The 15,934-nt window shown below is 51.9% G+C and overlaps 8 protein-coding genes across 8 annotated transcripts; 4 read left to right on the top strand and 4 right to left on the bottom strand.

Annotated features, from left to right (window-relative positions):
- Window positions 1-120: 120 nt before the first annotated feature.
- Window positions 121-2,006, bottom strand: BO70DRAFT_428258 (putative acyl-CoA thioester hydrolase). Its single transcript, XM_025547956.1, has 5 exons — window positions 1,617-2,006; window positions 1,469-1,533; window positions 1,120-1,416; window positions 883-1,064; window positions 121-819 (listed from the first exon to the last, which is right to left on the bottom strand). The coding sequence occupies exons 1-5, from the start codon at window positions 1,923-1,925 to the stop codon at window positions 266-268; spliced, it is 1,407 nt and encodes a 468-aa protein (XP_025400756.1). The 5' UTR covers window positions 1,926-2,006; the 3' UTR covers window positions 121-265.
- A 201-nt stretch (window positions 2,007-2,207) lies between these two features.
- BO70DRAFT_361026 (uncharacterized protein) lies at window positions 2,208-2,877 on the top strand. Its single transcript, XM_025542946.1, has one exon. The coding sequence runs from the start codon at window positions 2,641-2,643 to the stop codon at window positions 2,797-2,799; it is 159 nt and encodes a 52-aa protein (XP_025400757.1). The 5' UTR covers window positions 2,208-2,640; the 3' UTR covers window positions 2,800-2,877.
- BO70DRAFT_361027 (glycolate oxidase) lies at window positions 2,824-4,175 on the top strand. The gene is made up of 2 exons (XM_025542947.1): window positions 2,824-3,986; window positions 4,039-4,175. The coding sequence occupies exons 1-2, from the start codon at window positions 2,894-2,896 to the stop codon at window positions 4,083-4,085; spliced, it is 1,140 nt and encodes a 379-aa protein (XP_025400758.1). The 5' UTR covers window positions 2,824-2,893; the 3' UTR covers window positions 4,086-4,175.
- On the bottom strand, window positions 4,100-6,209 carry BO70DRAFT_361028 (pepsin-like aspartic protease). Its single transcript, XM_025542948.1, has one exon. The coding sequence runs from the start codon at window positions 5,771-5,773 to the stop codon at window positions 4,340-4,342; it is 1,434 nt and encodes a 477-aa protein (XP_025400759.1). The 5' UTR covers window positions 5,774-6,209; the 3' UTR covers window positions 4,100-4,339.
- BO70DRAFT_222927 (uncharacterized protein) lies at window positions 5,873-6,383 on the bottom strand. The gene has a single exon (XM_025538743.1). The coding sequence runs from the start codon at window positions 6,244-6,246 to the stop codon at window positions 5,971-5,973; it is 276 nt and encodes a 91-aa protein (XP_025400760.1). The 5' UTR covers window positions 6,247-6,383; the 3' UTR covers window positions 5,873-5,970.
- A 2,143-nt stretch (window positions 6,384-8,526) lies between these two features.
- BO70DRAFT_378841 (uncharacterized protein) lies at window positions 8,527-9,591 on the bottom strand (the record flags this gene model as incomplete). The annotated part of the gene is made up of 3 exons (XM_025545295.1): window positions 8,527-9,128; window positions 9,211-9,299; window positions 9,370-9,591. The coding sequence occupies 3 exons, from the start codon at window positions 9,589-9,591 to the stop codon at window positions 8,696-8,698; spliced, it is 744 nt and encodes a 247-aa protein (XP_025400761.1). The 3' UTR covers window positions 8,527-8,695.
- Window positions 9,592-12,049: 2,458 nt separating this feature from the next.
- Window positions 12,050-12,457, top strand: BO70DRAFT_223119 (uncharacterized protein). Its single transcript, XM_025538744.1, has 2 exons — window positions 12,050-12,095; window positions 12,147-12,457. Exon 2 carries the CDS (start codon window positions 12,191-12,193, stop codon window positions 12,383-12,385), a length of 195 nt encoding a protein of 64 aa, XP_025400762.1. The 5' UTR covers window positions 12,050-12,095; window positions 12,147-12,190; the 3' UTR covers window positions 12,386-12,457.
- Window positions 12,458-13,800: 1,343 nt separating this feature from the next.
- Window positions 13,801-15,762, top strand: BO70DRAFT_361032 (3'-5'-exodeoxyribonuclease). The gene is made up of 5 exons (XM_025542949.1): window positions 13,801-14,222; window positions 14,287-14,464; window positions 14,528-15,018; window positions 15,073-15,263; window positions 15,327-15,762. The coding sequence occupies exons 1-5, from the start codon at window positions 14,187-14,189 to the stop codon at window positions 15,376-15,378; spliced, it is 948 nt and encodes a 315-aa protein (XP_025400763.1). The 5' UTR covers window positions 13,801-14,186; the 3' UTR covers window positions 15,379-15,762.
- The last annotated feature ends 172 nt before the right edge of the window (window positions 15,763-15,934 follow it).

The raw sequence follows: 15,934 nt of genomic DNA on the forward strand, positions 1-15,934 counted from the left end.
AATCCCCGGAGAATGCGGTGATTGTCATGTGACAGCAAAGTATCGTGTCTACATTTATGAATTAGGGGGGTAGTGATTCTACTTCGTAAAGGCTTGGATATTTGATTGCATTGGTGGATTGCATTATGGGAATATGTCTTTAATTTGCCAAAGAAAGATAGTCTTTCGTGGTAGGACAACAGTATGTTACATCGAATCAGACCAGGTATCGCGCATATACAAACGACATAGAACAGATCAAGAATAGAAAAATACCACAGCCCATCTACTCAGTCACACTATCCTTCAATCCTCTGAGTGCGCTTGGCTCTCTCGACCCCGGCGCCATGGCAGCCGCATTCTCCGACCGTCTGCGCGCATCTGTCCACACCATGAACTCGCTATACGTCTTCGGCATCACCTGCACATCCTTCTCCACCAAGAACGTGTAGCTGAACATGCCTGTAGGCTTCTTCGTCCCGTGCTCCACATCCCGGACCTTCGTGTCCACGCGCACCCGCACCTTGGTGTACTTGCTCTCCAGTCCCTCGCGCTCCAGTGGCTCTGTGTACGCGACTGTCGCACGCAGATACAGTACGCTCCCGACGGGCACAGAGTTCTCGAACGTGCTCGGGTCCAGGGAGACGAAATTGGGTCGGGCGTGGGCAAAGGATGCGGCGCAGCAGAATGCTAGCTCGAAGGTTTGCTTGAGTAGGAAGCCACCGAATATCATGAAGTTATGGCGGTTGCGGTCTTGCGGTTGCATGATCATGGCGGATTTGAGGACAGTGTCGGTCATGAAGATGTCGTTGGCGGGTCGTTGGGCGAGGGATGAGGGGTCTGTGGGATATATTGTTAAATTTTCGTCCTCATTGAAATATGGGAGTGGTAAGTCTTGCTTACTGAGGTAGGACATTTCCTTTGTCCACATGGCGTGGATTAGGTTACTCTCTTCGGCATCGGGAGCCTTTTCCAGGAGGCTCTTGGACCGTAGAGACTTCTTGGCTTGGTAGTTTTCTTCGCCTTTTTTGAAGAGAAGACGTTCCTCGGGAGTGTCGACCACGAGAGGAGCGATGGGGACGGGCCTGGATGAACGGGTGAGCTAGTTTTCGTAGAGAGAAGATCACATGAAAGACATACTTCTTGGTCGTCGGGTCCAGCGACACCATCGTGAAAGCACAGGTAATCAGAACATCCTCAGGCTCGACATTCTGTCCTGGAGCAGGAGCCTTGGCCACCTGGATGGAAATCTCCATACTTGAGCGCCCCGTAGCATACGTAACCTGGCCGCTAAGTTCGAGATCGCAGATCTCCATTAGCGGGTTCTCGATAGTGATCCGATCCACGGCAGCCGTGACATTTGCGACAGCATCTCCGGCGTGTCTGTGGGCAATGACACCGGCCAGCGCATCGAGGTCCATCAACAACGATCCCAGTCTGCGGTCATCAGTCAGTCATTGCTCCAGAAATCAGCAGAGGGGGGTCGTACCTGATATGCCCGGAGGCATTGAGATATGAATCCAGAAGCCATTTATCCTGAGCTAAGGGTAGGACCTATGCTTGGGGGTCAGTTCGCGACAGAACAACAGCAAAAAAAAAAAAAAAAAAAAAAAAAAAAGGCATGGTGAGCAACGCACGGCACAATAATAGCTGTCCGACATCTTCTTCGGCGTCAAGTCGGGTTTCGCCGACGGGGCCGGCGCAGTTTGGCTGGACTGCGCAGTCTCGCGGCTCTTGGTCAGCGCATCGACCCAGGGCGTCTTCACACGCATGGGCATCCACGTCGGTCGGACTGCGGCATGAGACTGGCTGGAGTGGAAGTCTCTGGTCGAGAGCAGGGAATGCGATTGTGCTGGACGTTGTGCTGATGTGCGGGTGGTCTTGGTGGCCTTGGAAAGGCACCTGGAGTGCGTCACCGCGGACCGTCTGGTACTTAATCCGAACATGGCGACAAGAGCTGTACTTGGTGACTATTTTCAGGGGGGGTTCGGGAGGGGGGCGTTGTTGTTGTTGTTGTTGGAGTCGAGCAGGGATGACGGAGGGATGGGGATGGAGCAGATAAGTATGACTCGGCTTCGGCTGTTGGTGTTCGTCTCCCGACGCGACGGGCATTTCGGCTCCCGCGTGGGATTGCCGGGGCAAGTCGGCAAGGAAACTCTCGCTCTTTCCGCATATGACACATCGCGACGGTGTCTGCCTACTACTCAGTACTTCTAGTTGGCGACAGCCTCTAGGGGAGTCTCCTACTAACCAAGATACAGAATGGATCCTGTGCTGTTACTTGTTACTACTAGATACAACTACTGGGCACTCCACCGTTCGTCGATCCCGACTGCTGTACAATGACGTCATCATCGCTGCTCGCCTTCGCCATGTGCTTTCTGCCCCTGCAAAGTAAGAGTGAAGTACTTTTAGACCAGCTTAACTCATCACTCTGCCGAGTCAACGACCATCTCTTGTCCGCTCTCGGACGAGAGCGCGTCAAGGTGAAGTCATCCAGACTATAAATTGCCCCTGTAGAACGCCCTGTCCGATGAGATTATAAGCTGAATTGTGTTCTATGATCAATTGGTTCTCATTAAGATATCTAGACTGAAACATCGTCACCATTTGTCTTTCTTTTCCATAGTATTGCAAGACATTGCTCCCGTCTCATATACAATGAGTGACCCAACAAACCCCAACATCGAGAAGCGAACGACACCCCAATGGGGTCTCTACCAGCGAGAGAACTTCTGGAAGGTAAACGATGACAAGACGGTTCCATTCAACACCGGTAGGTGCCATTCCCCTGGTCTAACAACTGACTCGTCCGAGTGATCAATCAGTTGACAGCCTATCCCAGATCCCAAGAAGCTGGAGGAGGAAGCACATAAGCGGCTCAGCCAAGGAGGCTGGTAAGCTTCCCCAACCGATGTCTCATTTCCAATATCGAGTCAGCCATATTAACCTCCCCAGGCTCTACGCATCCTCCAATGCGGGCATGTCCAACACCCATCTGGCCAATCGACAGGCGTTCTTCCGCCATCGCATTATCCCCCGCCAGCTGGTGGACACCAACTTGCGCGACACCACCACCGAGATCTTCGGGCACCGTGTTTCCGCTCCGATCGGGTTCGCGCCCATCGGGATCAACAAGATCTACCATCCCTCGGGCGAGATTGCAGTGGCCAAGGTCGCTGGTGAACTCAACCTTCCTTACTGTCTCTCCACAGCGGGGAGCTCGCCGATCGAGAAGGTCGGCAAGGCCAACGGGAAGGGCCCTCGCTTCTACCAGTTATACATGCCCCACGATGATGAATTGACCTTGTCCTTGCTCAACCGTGCCTGGGACTCCGGGTTTGACGCGCTTATCCTCACGACCGATACCTGGCAGCTAGGCTGGCGGCACGACGACGTCGCCAATTCCAACTATGCCTTCTACCGCGGTATCGGGGCTGATCTGGGATTGACGGATCCAGTGTTCCAGAAACGCTGCCGGGAGGCCGGCATTGACGTGGAGAAAGATAAGGTGGCTGCTTCGACCAAATGGATCGACTCCGTCTGGCATGGGCGCGCATGGTCGTGGGAGAAAATCCCCTGGCTGATTGAGCAATGGAAGAAGATCTCGGGTGGTCGGCCCTTCGTGATCAAGGGCATCCAGTCAGTGGCGGATGCAAAGAAATGCGTCGAGTACGGGGTGGACGGTATCGTCGTGAGTAACCACGCCGGTCGACAGGTGGATGGAGCGATTGCCAGTCTCGATGCTCTAGAGAATATTGCGAGCGCCGTCGGGGATAAGATTTACATCATGTTCGATTCGGGAGTCCGTGGAGGCAGTGATGTCGCCAAGGCGCTTTCCCTGGGAGCACGTTTTGTTTTTGTCGGTCGGCTCTGGATCTGGGGCCTCAGTATCATGGGCGAAGAAGAAGTCCGTCATGTGATGAAGTCGTTGCTGGCCGATTTCGATATCTTGATGGCTGTTGGTGGAATCAACAAGGTCGACGAGTTCGACAAATCCGTACTAGGTAAGGCTTTCAAGGTGGAAGTGTCGAAAGCGAAAGCTGACTGTCGAATTAGAATCCTATCCAAAGTCATACTCGATGATTCCAGAGAAGGTTCTTTAATTTTTGAATGCGAAGAAAACCTCCATAACACAGGGTTAGACTGGCTATAGACCGAGGGGATACACGAAGTAACGACAATATGAATGATATGTTAGATGGTTAATAGGTACTTTGAATGTAAGTAGCTTTCGCGGAACAGCACGCTGCTTCTATTTAAGAACATATGTGCAGGTACAAAGCAGCAATAAATATAACGAATGTATGGTTGTCGAATTCAAAAGTGGGATGGATATGTAACGGTTTCAAGCAGCGACTTATAGCCAGAGCATGCATGAAGCAATGACCAACGCGGATAAGAAGTACTCGGGGGCGTTGATGGTCATGGCACTACCGGACTTGGACGAGCTGGTGGAGCTAGCAGAGCCCTTTGATGAAGTCGAGCTAGCCGTGCCAGTAGAGCCCGAGGCGCTGGTCGTTCCATTCGAGCTCGAGGTGTCCGTCGAGTTGCTAGAGCTCGTGGAACGCTCTGCGAAACCGACGCGCTCCTCATCGTAGTCAAACACAGCGTAGACGTTCTTGAGGAAAACGTCGCCCAGGAGCCAAATATCATCGCCAAACAGGTCATAGCTCACAATGTTAGAAACGCATCCCGAACCGTAGGTTTCTCCAACATAGTCCTTGTAGGAAATAGTATAATTAACCCCAGAAAAGGTCACCTGTACATTCGCAGTCGTATTGCATGGGATGATGAAATAGTCTCCAGAAGATGAGGATCCGGGGATGAGCGCGTGCAGCGCCTTCGCATCACTGGAAGGAAGCATGGCATAGGACGTGCCGGTATCGATAATGGCCGACTTGTTGGAGAAATCACAGGACGTGCCGTCAACGCTGGCATCATCCACCGGAATCCGCCAATAGCTTCCCGATCCAGTAACGGTATCCGTATAGGTGATGTCGCCAGTGTACTTGTCCTGGTCAGCACTGCCGAATGTGACCGTGCCGTCCTTCTCGGGGCTGCGCGACAGGGCAAAGCCGACAATGTTGGACTTGAAAAGGTTCAGGGTCGCAACGGCATCCATGAAGGTTGGGTTGCTATACGAGCTCTCGTTTGTTCGGCCCATGCCGAGAATACCGTCCATTGGGTACGACTCGAAGTTATCCGATGCGTTGGAAGCCAGGCCAAACGTCATGCGCACGTCCACGCCTCCAATCGTGAGATTATCCGTCCCCAGCACACCACTGACGGTTCCGGTCCCATAGCCAACGCTCCACTCTTCGGTAGTCATGTCGAGAGTCGAGGAAGAAGAATTCAACTGGTTGTGCATCGTGCAGGACTTTGCCGTACAGTTCGAACTGAAAACCCATGTGTCCGATCCTCCGGTGTCCAGCATCATGTACAGAGCCTGTTCTTCGGAGCCAATGTTAACGACCGAGAAGTAAGAGATATCGTCTCCATCTTGGTCGAGAGCGGCTGTATTTTTCCAAGTGGGGGTCTCTGCCAGTACGATGCTGAAATCATTGTCGCGGCGAGCGGGAACCCTCTTGATATCTAGAGTCAAAGATTCATCGCTGGAGGACGATGCTGCCAATGCGTCGCTGGGTTTCGACAAGGGCAGGAAACGACGAGTAAACGCGCCATGACCAGCGGACTTTTCAACTGGAGCATCAAGCTTGATGGTGTAAGGGATGAAAGCTGTGGCACTGGCACAGAGACATGCTGCGGTAAAAAGACGCTGGGAAAGATGCATAACTAGGAGTCGCTCAAGAACCTCATCACAGTGCAAGTGCAAAGCCGAGAATGGAGTTGCTCAACTCTCCTTTTCCAGGGAGACCAAGCGATACGAATGGAATGGCAATGGCACCACCAGTGGGTCGCAAGAACTGAAGATGGCTTCAGGAAACACTCAATGGCACGAACAGGAGGACAGTGCTTGCTTGAGACGGGTCAATTATAGACGGTTCGTAAGCTGACAGCCAACGAAAAAGGGAGGGTCAGACAAGGCGGTGCACGGAAAGAGTGGCTTGAAACAAAGTCAGAAAAGAGTGTAGCTAAAAAAAGAAGCACCAAAAGGATAGACGAAGAAGTTGGTGATTGCAGTCGGATGAAGAAGCAGCAATGACGAGAGAAGAGAAAGGGAAGGACTGGAGATGATAACAATAATAAGAATGGATGGCCAGTGCTGGTCCATGCAGTCGAGTCGTTGTGTTTGCTCAGGAACATTTATTTAATTATGCTTACATCGTGGGGAGGCCCAAAAGCAACGGCCCACTCGGCAGGTTTGCGGAAATGCGACTGGCTGCTGGCCAAGCGATCCAGGCCCGGATCTGCAGCTCTTTGGCTTTTGGGCACCGCCGGTGGAGCGCCGTTCCCTCCGATCCCATTTTCCCCTGAGAACGGTCATGATTCTGAGTCTCTCTCTCTCTCTCTCTCTTCTCCTGCCTTGGAATTGCGCCAAATGGGGGAAGTCATCATCACCTGCCAAGTTCTTTTCTTAGCAACCACTCTTTCACTATGAGGTCCTAGTAGTCATAGCAGATGGCCGGTGGACTTGGCAGAGAAGGCCCGATAAGCTGTCGCCTAATCCCGAAAAGGAGGACCTTCGGACCTCCTTAATGTCTGGAATCAATATGATGACAGCAAAAGGCCCGTTCATTTCACATCTTACCTAAGATGGGCTTGCTCTGCTGTTCGAAATTGCCCCATTCTTCTCACCACGCTGACGACTACCACGCCACAGAGGGGTTTGGGGTTGTTTTCTCCCCATCAGCGACCGGTTGCAGCGTGGCGGCTTAGTGGACCCCGTAGGGCATTGTTGCGCAGCTGAAGAGAACCAACAGCCCACTGCACAATCGGCTCGTGAGTTGTCTTTGGGGGCACAACCCAACTCTGATCGGTCGGCGAAAGAGCATCATAGGTAGGTAAATCTAGGTGGGATAAGCCTCGAGCGGCCCCAAAGCTTCTCAGCTGACTGTTTTTCTTAAGGACCGTTGATGGCGCATCATGGCCTCCAGGCTTCCATATATTCAGTTATTCAGAAAGCACACTCTGTACGAAGTACGGAGTAGATACTCTGCAACCCCTGTCGAGACTCAACGGGCCGTTGACCAGAGCTGTCATGGAGTTCGTGGACCAGCACATCTGAAACATCACCCTGATAAGGAGGGTCATAATATATTAAATGTGTCCACACTGGATATATCTAGTGCCAGGGTTCTGCAATAATGCCGGGGTTCCGTGCTTTGCTTATCCGGCTTCCAGATTGACAGCCATGGTTGTGAACTTGTGCCGCTTTTCGAAGGTCGGAAGAACAAACAACCCCGCATACAACAACACAGATTTATCTTATGAACCTGATGCGCGAGTAGCGATGTCTATCCTTCACGGCAGACGACCACGAAGGGCAACGTAAAGAGAGAGAGAAGAAAAGTGAGGGGTGCGAAGAAAAGCAAAGAGAGATTCCCAATCTCCTGAGGAACTAAACATGAAACATCTCAGCATAACCGAGGCAAGCCACACCACCACTATCTGGACCCTGTCATTTACCCAGGTGAGAAGAGGATGATTCACAGCCACAGACTTTCTGCTCGATATTCTCCTCCAAATTGGAACAACAACACCAAACTCCTTACATAATTACATAGTTACGCTTCGACCATTAGTTAATAACTGTAAAGTTAAGCACCCACGGAGTAGGTAGACACCTACTTCCGGAGGGACCCTCATCTCATCTACAGTCTACACCCGCCACATCCGATAAGCCCAGGAACCGAGCAGGCTCACGATAATGATACGATGGATAAAAAACGCGATAAGTCAATCAGTCAAGTAAACATATCCATTATCCACAGTAATAAATGCAAAATGACTTCATACCCCCATCCCCCTCCTCCTCATCATAATCCCGATCATCCCCAACAATCAACAAAACAACCCTCCCCCCTCCCCTCCCCTCTCTCTCACCGATTATGTCACAAACAAGAACCCCCTAGGGAAAATACCTCGGGACATACCGGAGGATAAACAAACAAGTCCACAACAACCCCACGGGGGGACCGGGTACTGTCACTGTCACTGGTAATTGACTTTACCCATATCCGCATCCCCGCGGCTGTCGGGATTTACAATACCTAGGTTAGATCGGAACTGATAATAATGATAGTGATAATGTAATGGTATTCTCCGGTTTCGATCTGATAAGACTGACGGGGTTGTTTTTTCCGGGGTGATGATGACAAAGTGCGCGCACTGCCATGTGGGGGAAAAGTGCCGAATTGTCAGGCAGTCTCGGTAGAAGGGTGGATTGGTTAGGATTTACCCGACGGTGTGCCTGATTAATCACCCGGGCGTCGGGTGTTGCGTCGGTGCTATTATCGTGGCGTGTAGAAGAGTAGGCTAAGGAGTAGAGATACTCCTGGATACTGCCTGAGTGCAGTAGTACTACTTGTACTGTTGGACTATGCGGGTCAAAGATAGTAACTACAGGTGTAAATAATGTATGGTCTGTGAGAAATGAAACGTATTCATTTGATAATCCTAATTCATCAAGAGCAGGATTGTGTCGCAGTGCTAAGCCTTAAGCTGAACGAATGTAAAAAGCCCACTGGAGGGTCACCATCAACCATCGCTGGAAACGAGACAAGAAGACATATAATAAACATGAGACAGACAACTAGTGTTTCACGGCATGCTTGGGGCCTAAGATATCATCCAAGAGACCGGACCATAGTTCCCGGACCACACCGGGCTTGCCGTTCTGCTGCTTCTCGAGCTCCTCGCCGAGTCTGGATTTACCAACAGCCTCAGTCAGGGAGTATGGGTCGATGTCCACGGAGAGGTTGTCGACAACCTCGGTCATGGGACTAGCCGAGACATCACCCGCACCCCCGGACACAGTGTAAACCTGGGGCTTCATAGGCGAGTCCTGGGTCTGTGTCGAGTCATAGGTGGTGAAGATGTCGGAAAGGATCGGAATCTGGGTCTCCGGGCGAGCAGACGCCCCATCGATCTCCGCCATGGAGGGCATGTAGGCGAAGTCAACGGTGGATGAGTCATTGACGGCCTTGTTGGAGCGGGAAGTGTTGAATTGCCGGCCGTGGGTTTTCCTAATGGGGAAAGACTGTTAGTTCCGCGGTCGTGCTTTGCCGAGGTATCGGGTGTGACGTGACGATCGCCAGGATAACTTACTCCGCGTTAGAGCTGCCGTTGATCCTCCTCATGGCAATGCTGAAGGCGCGGGACTGGAGGAAGTCATGGTTGGAGAGACGTTCGACCAGCTGAGTGAAGCAGGTGGTTAGTTTCATGGAGCCCATGTGTATTGTATAGTGATGGGGAGATGCGACATACCTCGGACTGGGTGCCACTGGACCTCAGGGCCCGCTTCTGGCACTCGCCCTTGAGATCGTTCAGGGTACGAGTGGCATACAAGGATGCCCTCTCCGAGGCATTGGCGGTTTGCGCCGAGTTGGCGCCAGTGATGTGCAACCCCCGACGGACAGAGGGGGTAGTACGGGTGTGCTGCGAGAGCACGCGGAGGGCACGTAAAGAACTTGAACGAGGAGCAGCCATTATGAATATGATGAGATATGTGAGGAGAAAGATGGACAGGTGAATTTGGTCCGTTCTGGGCTGAGATGTTATAGGTGGGTGGGTGGGTGGGTGGTAAATAGTTGAGGACAGGAATGTAGAGCTATGCGGTAGGGCAAGGCCAACAAATCCGAGGAAGTACAGTGGATGGGAGATCAATAGATATATACAAGAGGACGAAGAGACTTTAGGCAGCCACGATAAGAAAGAGTTGGAATGTGAGAGTGTGAGCGAGTAGGGGAAGAGAAGAGGAAAAGATTGAGTTGACTGGGAGGGGGAAGCTCAAGTACTTGAGGACCGGCCGTTGCTTGCAGGAACCCGTTGGGGAGGGGAGGAGCAGCTCCCGCCTTGCCTTATCCACACCTCCCTACGTGGGTGGAACACCGGGGCTGGCGGTCTGGCCAAGTCTGCCGGATGCTAATAGTAGTATGGGACCACTTAGTCCCGACCGAATAGATCGATCGATATGATCCTCTGAGCGGTCCAAATAGGTAAACAAAGCCTCTTGATCGTCTTTTTCTGTTATTTGTTTTTATTTCTTACCAGCTGTTCCCCTTCCTTTTGTACATACTAGTAACTACGGAGTAGCACCCCATTACAAATCGAGTTTCTGGTATGACGACTACTGCCGTCCAGAAAACGGGAGTGATAGATCATGAGGGGTAAAACGGGGGCGAGTCAACCATGGTAAAGACACACGAATTCCCGGCCCCGGCCTCTCCAGATCATGATATCCATCCATCCATCCTTCCTTCCTTCCTTCCCATCTGCATCTCTTTCGTTTCAATACAGATACTCCTCCCTCTGCCCCGGCCTGCATAAACCCCGGCGCTACTACTCTGCAGAGGTGTGGATGGATGGCCAATCACCTGGGCAGTGCGGACATTTCCACAACCACTTGGTACACCGGGGTCAGTGATCACTCGATGATCATGGGCATTGGAAACACGCATTGGCCTGGCGCTGCCTGGGATGTGCTGGGTTCCTCAGGCAGATAGATTGGCTGCCCCTCTTGCATCTCCTCTCCTCTCCCCTCCCCTCCTTGGCCCATGGATGATGTGCTCACTGCTCCGTAGCACTACTCTGTATATCTATCCGCTCGATCATCATTCTTAGTGCGACGTGGACGAGAAGGGGGACAGATGATCCCTTCTTTTCTCGACGATTTCCACAGTAGTTTTGCTCATGGCCTTTCCCATCTCCTCCCCCGTGAGTGTCCCGCTTCTCACTGACACCCGGGGCTGGTGAAACATTCCGATTGCTTTTTCGTATTACATCAACCACTTTGAGTTCTGAGCTTCGGACTAGCTTGCCAGGTTCTCAACTGCAGATGGCCCGTCCCATCTGACGTGGATCAGAAACCTGAGCGAGACCGTAAATACGACTGACTACCTACCTAGTTGTATACACAGCTTCTACGGAGTACTCTTGTCCAGGTCCCCTACCAAGATAGTCGAGTAAGTAGGCACTGCATGTCCGGGACCTTCCCCCAAGTCCCCAAGAGCAGGTGCAGGAGGCCATGCGACTCCGACGCTTTGTCTGTAAGTACTCCGTATCCGTAGCACCGACTGGGACGACTCGGGAGCCGTGACGCAATGGGGAAGCGACCAACGACATTCGAGAAGCCCACTAGCGCCAACGGGATTAATCCATCCAATACCGTACCGTACTATTGCCTGCCCATGACCATTTATCGAGGGGGATTCGTGGACAAAGTTACAGCCCGGACGGACTTGGACCTGGCTGATCATCATCCATCGGATGATTCTCAGCTGGGCGATGATTGGCAAATTCGATGGCACCACAACCGATGCCGATAGCACGATTTTCTATCTACGTCTTTATCTATCTAGTTGATGATAATGATCACAGTATGATGATATGATGATCCAGCCCATGTTCGACCCTCAATTGTTGAGACTCGAGAGGCGGTGAGTGGGGACGAGATGGGGCACGTGAAGGCGATCTCTGGCTTGTCCGGCTGCTTCCCCGTGGATCCTTCCCCCGACTAAAATTAAGGTACTCTGATATACGCTGTACTGCCCATACTCTACGGGGGTTCCCTCCCCCAACTCCTGCCCATCCGCCCCAAGATACTCTGATTTACGCCGTAGTCCGTATACCCTACGGGCCTATGGGGTCCCCCTTGATCCTACTCGCATTCAACAGACGTGGCGTCAATCAGCATGCCCTGTTGGTGCTTGGTGCTTGCTTCGGCAAAACTAACGGGGCTGAGATCCCATCATCTCATGCCATCCGCAGGATTCCGGGTCTTCAGCGCAGCCCCCTTTGCTTCTGCCAGTGCCATCTAGGTGTCTGTCATCGACCTCTTTTGGGCCTGGCTCGTGATCTATCAATCAACAGAGTGCTTTACCTTCCGTTTTGGGTTTCCGGAGAGCGGAGTCCATGCCCTGGCAAGGCCGCAAGATACGCGCTTTAACCGAGCCGTGATGGTGTCAACAAGACACTAGCAATGTATATCGATGGTTGCTTATCTGGTCGGCCCCGTTGCTAATCGTCTTCTAACCGGTTATCAGGGTGGAACGTGTAGCTAATCGAGGCCGGATTCGACCCCTCGACCATGACCTGGCGCTTGTACTTTGTACTATGCGTGGTTATGGGAGGCCATGGGTTCGGGCCCGCATTAGCTTCCTCCCCGGTGCGTCCGCATTTGATACCTCCAAAAGCATGTGAATTGCTTGACCAATGTTTATCACAACCGCCGCGATGGAAGCGCGGATATTGCTACTCCTACTCCTTCAACGTACTGCCTTGAGCGCCTTGACAGCCTCCCTTCCCCTTCCCCTTCCCCTCGTCTAGGCACATGTCCATTATGACTACCTGCCGACAGTATATAGCTCCCTTGCATATGCATAACATAGCATAGACGTGATCGGCAAATAGGATGCTTTTTCTTCCATCATTCTTCTCTGCCGATGGCTGGAGAGGCGCTGTAACGGCTGGATCCACGCGGGGGTCGCCCTTTGGCTGCCTTGCGCGCGCATACAAACGACCATCCGACTAAGATAGGTACGATCAATATCTTCCGTGTTGACCAGCAGATCGACGTCGCCGTCATCCACAGTGGCAATCCCACTACAGTAGGCACTTCGCCTTGCTATCCAGAGCTCGCCTCACGCACGGAGAATAAGTCACAGCACAGAATACCAGCCATGGGTGGAGTATGTGACTCTGCAGGTATATCAAATGCGCAACCCCCTCTTGCGCACAGCCGGTCCTGCATTTGCATTTACCTGCGCATGTACCATGTAGCATGTAGATAGATGGCTGAGCATTTCTGGTCCCGAGCCGATCCTTCCATATTTATATATCTGCTCCGTGCCGCGCATACATACCTAGTAACTATCTCCATCAAATCAAACGTCATTATTGGAGGTTGCGCTTGCAGAGGCTGGAAAAAGCAGCAGTAGCACTAATCGATGAAATGGCCAGCATGAGTATTTTGTAATACCGATGTAGTAGCATGTAGCGTGCCGTCTCCGTGGCTTGGCTGTACTCCAGCCAACTCAACTGTCGTTGCAGAAATCAGCATTCCATTCGTATCGCAGCTTTCAGGCATCGACATAACGGCACAGAGTATGCACATCCGGTAGATGCGCATTCTTTAGCATCCAATGTCACTGATCGCATTTCAGCCTAAGATAGGAAACTCCGACCGAAAGTCTCCAGGCGTCCTTCATGCAGTCTGAATCTGAACTTTGTTATGTGGACCGTGCATATCTTCAAGGATTCGGCTGTACAATCACTTCTCGCAAGCCCAGGGCCCCAGACAGCCTGGGAGAATGACCAACATTGCGCTCACCGTGTTGAGTGTTGACAGGTTGACAGTCCAAGTCAAGTCAAAGGCTGGCTGGCTGGCTGGCTCCTTGCGGCCGGGGAACTCGGCGGCTTCTCCGACAGACCAGATAACATGACGTAATCACTTATCACCGCCACAACTACCTCTGTACTATGGCTGTGCTTCCTCTGTGGCTGGGTAGTAGGCGGGATTCCACGCGCCGCACTCTTTCTTCAGTCAAGTCTTCCAGTTCCGCCCCCCTCGTATTATTCCCCAAGCAGGTATAAAGCCAGCCAGCCAGAGACAGATTATAACAATCCCCTTCCCCTTCTGATGCAGGCGGTTTCGGGTGTAGGCAATCTCCTAAGGACATCTGGGACTACTAGTAATATCTTGAGCCGAATTGCCATCGGAAGCAGCACTGCTTCTTCTTCTTCTTCGTCGTCATTTCACACTTGTTATCCTCTCCAGCAGCGGAATAATAATAACAATAAAAATACTGCACTAGGTATGTTGTGAAACCCCGGTCGGTGTGTACATGTACAGACAGGCTCCGCAGGCTTGGAAGTCTACATACATCTCTATCTACCCAGGGGAGAAGGTCGTGGTAGGGGTCGGCGTTGACACTCACATCGGTTATCTATGTCTAGTACTATCACTATCTTGCAGCAGTAGATTGTCTGTGTCTCGACGGTATTTCTTATCGTCTGTCTTAGAGGAGAAACAAAGGTTTTTTGCAAATCATTCGCGGAGACACTATTCTGCGTCATCGGTCAATATGAGCGAGTCAAGTAAGCCTATAAGATACGTTGATGTGGGTTGTCTGTTTTGTTGTTTGTGAAAGCTGGTGTTCGTTCGGTGGCTGATGGAAGACTTAGATTGGAATCAACCTCAGCGACCCCGTCTTTTCGGGGAGCTACCATGGCAGGCAGGTGCATGATAGCGATCTGGATGACATTGTGCAGCGCGCAAAAGATATCGGTTGTCAGAAGTTCATGGTGACAGGCTCGGATTTGGGAGAGTCTCGTCGTGCTATAGAACTTGCAGAGCAGTACCGTATGTTTGCTTTTGCTTCATGCTTTATCTGTGTAGAGTTGTGATTCCTGACTTTCTCTGCAGCGGGATTTTGCTACGCTACCGTCGGGGTGCATCCTTGCCAGGCTAAGCTATTCGATGAGTTCCCTGGCGGTCCTGACAAGATGCTGGACGAGCTGAGGACCCTGGCGCTCCAGTCAAAAGAAGGCGGACAGGCTGTTGCGTTTGGAGAAATAGGCCTGGACTACGACCGATTGTTCCTGAGCCCCAAGGAGCCTCAGCTCAAATACTTCGAGGCCCAGTTGGATCTTGCGGTGGAAATTCAACTCCCTCTTTTCCTCCACTCACGGGCTGCTAGCGAGGACTTCGAGAAGCTGCTGGCGCCGCGGCTGGCCAAACTCTCCAAGAGGGGTCTTGTGCACAGCTTCACAGGAACCCTCGAGGAGATGAATCGGATGGTGGCCCTCGGTCTCGATATCGGCGTGAATGGGTGCAGTCTGAAGACGGAGGAAAATCTCGAAGTCGTCAAGGCTCTTCCGTTGGAAAGACTCCAGATTGAGACAGATGGGCCTTGGGTATGAGCTCCCTAGGACGTTGAACAGATCCAGCGGCTGACTGCCAAATTCCAGTGTGAAATCCGTCCTTCCCACGCATCTGCGAAATACCTCAAAGGAGCCCCTGAACTGCCCAAGGCAGTCAAGAAGGAGAGATGGCAGAAGGGAATGATGGTGAAGGGCCGAAATGAGCCTGCGGCGATCGCCCATGTTGCCTATGTGATTGCCCAGATCAAGGGAATCAGTGTTGAAGAGGTTTGCGAAGCGTAAGCACCTCCTGATAATTCGAGGAGATGACCTGAAACTGTAGCTAACGTATGTTTTGTTAGTGCCTGGAATAATTCGATTCGGATGTTTGGGCTTGGGGAGGATGCGCCATGATTCTGCATGCCGAAATTTATACTAGACGCTGACGGATAATCTCTTCTAGCCCTCCAGCGAGATCATGCCGTTTTGTTAGATGTGAGGCTGCCTTTTTATTTTTTTTCTCCATGATCATGATAGATAGAATATGAAGACTCTCCTGTTTGTTTGTTTTGTCCCCTGGCGTCCTGACAGATATTCCCTTTCGGGTCGTTTAGAGTTGAGTCACGTCAGGGCCAACCATGGATCCGGGGAGCGGCCAGGCCCTACGACTATGCCAATGTTGCTGTGGGCCAAGAAATTGGCTGGCCAGAAAGTCTGTACTTACTGCATCATCGTCTTCCTTTTCTTTGTGTTCATCCTGTGATGCAGAGCGGCAAGCGAAGCTGCTGCCAGCCTTTGTGGGACGAGCTCTCAGGAACAGCGTCACTGGGCACACTGAGGACGGTCCTTCTTGCTTCACCAAAGTGCACGTAGTGACGCGCTCTGCACGTGTTTGGGCCTGCTCCTGCACTGGGTTCGCGTGGGTTCACTTCTGGCGGCCGAAGCCAGTCCAGCTCTTTCGACCTTCCTT

This window comes from Aspergillus heteromorphus (assembly GCF_003184545.1).
Source record: "Aspergillus heteromorphus CBS 117.55 chromosome Unknown BO70scaffold_8, whole genome shotgun sequence".
Classification (NCBI taxonomy): domain Eukaryota; kingdom Fungi; phylum Ascomycota; class Eurotiomycetes; order Eurotiales; family Aspergillaceae; genus Aspergillus; species Aspergillus heteromorphus.

What these genes read in the sequence shown, in the direction of transcription:
- BO70DRAFT_223119 (XM_025538744.1), top strand. Translation starts at nt 12,191, where the DNA reads ATGACCTGGCGCTTGTACTTTGTACTATGCGTGGTTATGGGAGGCCAT.
- BO70DRAFT_361032 (XM_025542949.1), top strand. Translation starts at nt 14,187, where the DNA reads ATGAGCGAGTCAAGTAAGCCTATAAGATACGTTGAT. An exon ending in AGCCTATAAGATACGTTGAT is followed by an intron (nt 14,223 to 14,286) that starts GTGGGTTGTCTG and finishes TGGAAGACTTAG; the next exon opens with ATTGGAATCAACCTCAGCGA. An exon ending in GTTGAAGAGGTTTGCGAAGC is followed by an intron (nt 15,264 to 15,326) that starts GTAAGCACCTCC and finishes ATGTTTTGTTAG; the next exon opens with TGCCTGGAATAATTCGATTC.
- BO70DRAFT_361026 (XM_025542946.1), top strand. Translation starts at nt 2,641, where the DNA reads ATGAGTGACCCAACAAACCCCAACATCGAGAAGCGAACGACACCCCAA.
- BO70DRAFT_361028 (XM_025542948.1), bottom strand. Translation starts at nt 5,773, where the DNA reads ATGCATCTTTCCCAGCGTCTTTTTACCGCAGCATGTCTCTGTGCCAGT.
- BO70DRAFT_428258 (XM_025547956.1), bottom strand. Translation starts at nt 1,925, where the DNA reads ATGTTCGGATTAAGTACCAGACGGTCCGCGGTGACGCACTCCAGGTGC. An exon ending in CGGACAGCTATTATTGTGCC is followed by an intron (nt 1,534 to 1,616) that starts GTGCGTTGCTCA and finishes CCCCAAGCATAG; the next exon opens with GTCCTACCCTTAGCTCAGGA. An exon ending in AATGCCTCCGGGCATATCAG is followed by an intron (nt 1,417 to 1,468) that starts GTACGACCCCCC and finishes TGATGACCGCAG; the next exon opens with ACTGGGATCGTTGTTGATGG.
- BO70DRAFT_222927 (XM_025538743.1), bottom strand. Translation starts at nt 6,246, where the DNA reads ATGTTCCTGAGCAAACACAACGACTCGACTGCATGGACCAGCACTGGC.
- BO70DRAFT_361027 (XM_025542947.1), top strand. Translation starts at nt 2,894, where the DNA reads ATGTCTCATTTCCAATATCGAGTCAGCCATATTAACCTCCCCAGGCTC. An exon ending in GTTCGACAAATCCGTACTAG is followed by an intron (nt 3,987 to 4,038) that starts GTAAGGCTTTCA and finishes CTGTCGAATTAG; the next exon opens with AATCCTATCCAAAGTCATAC.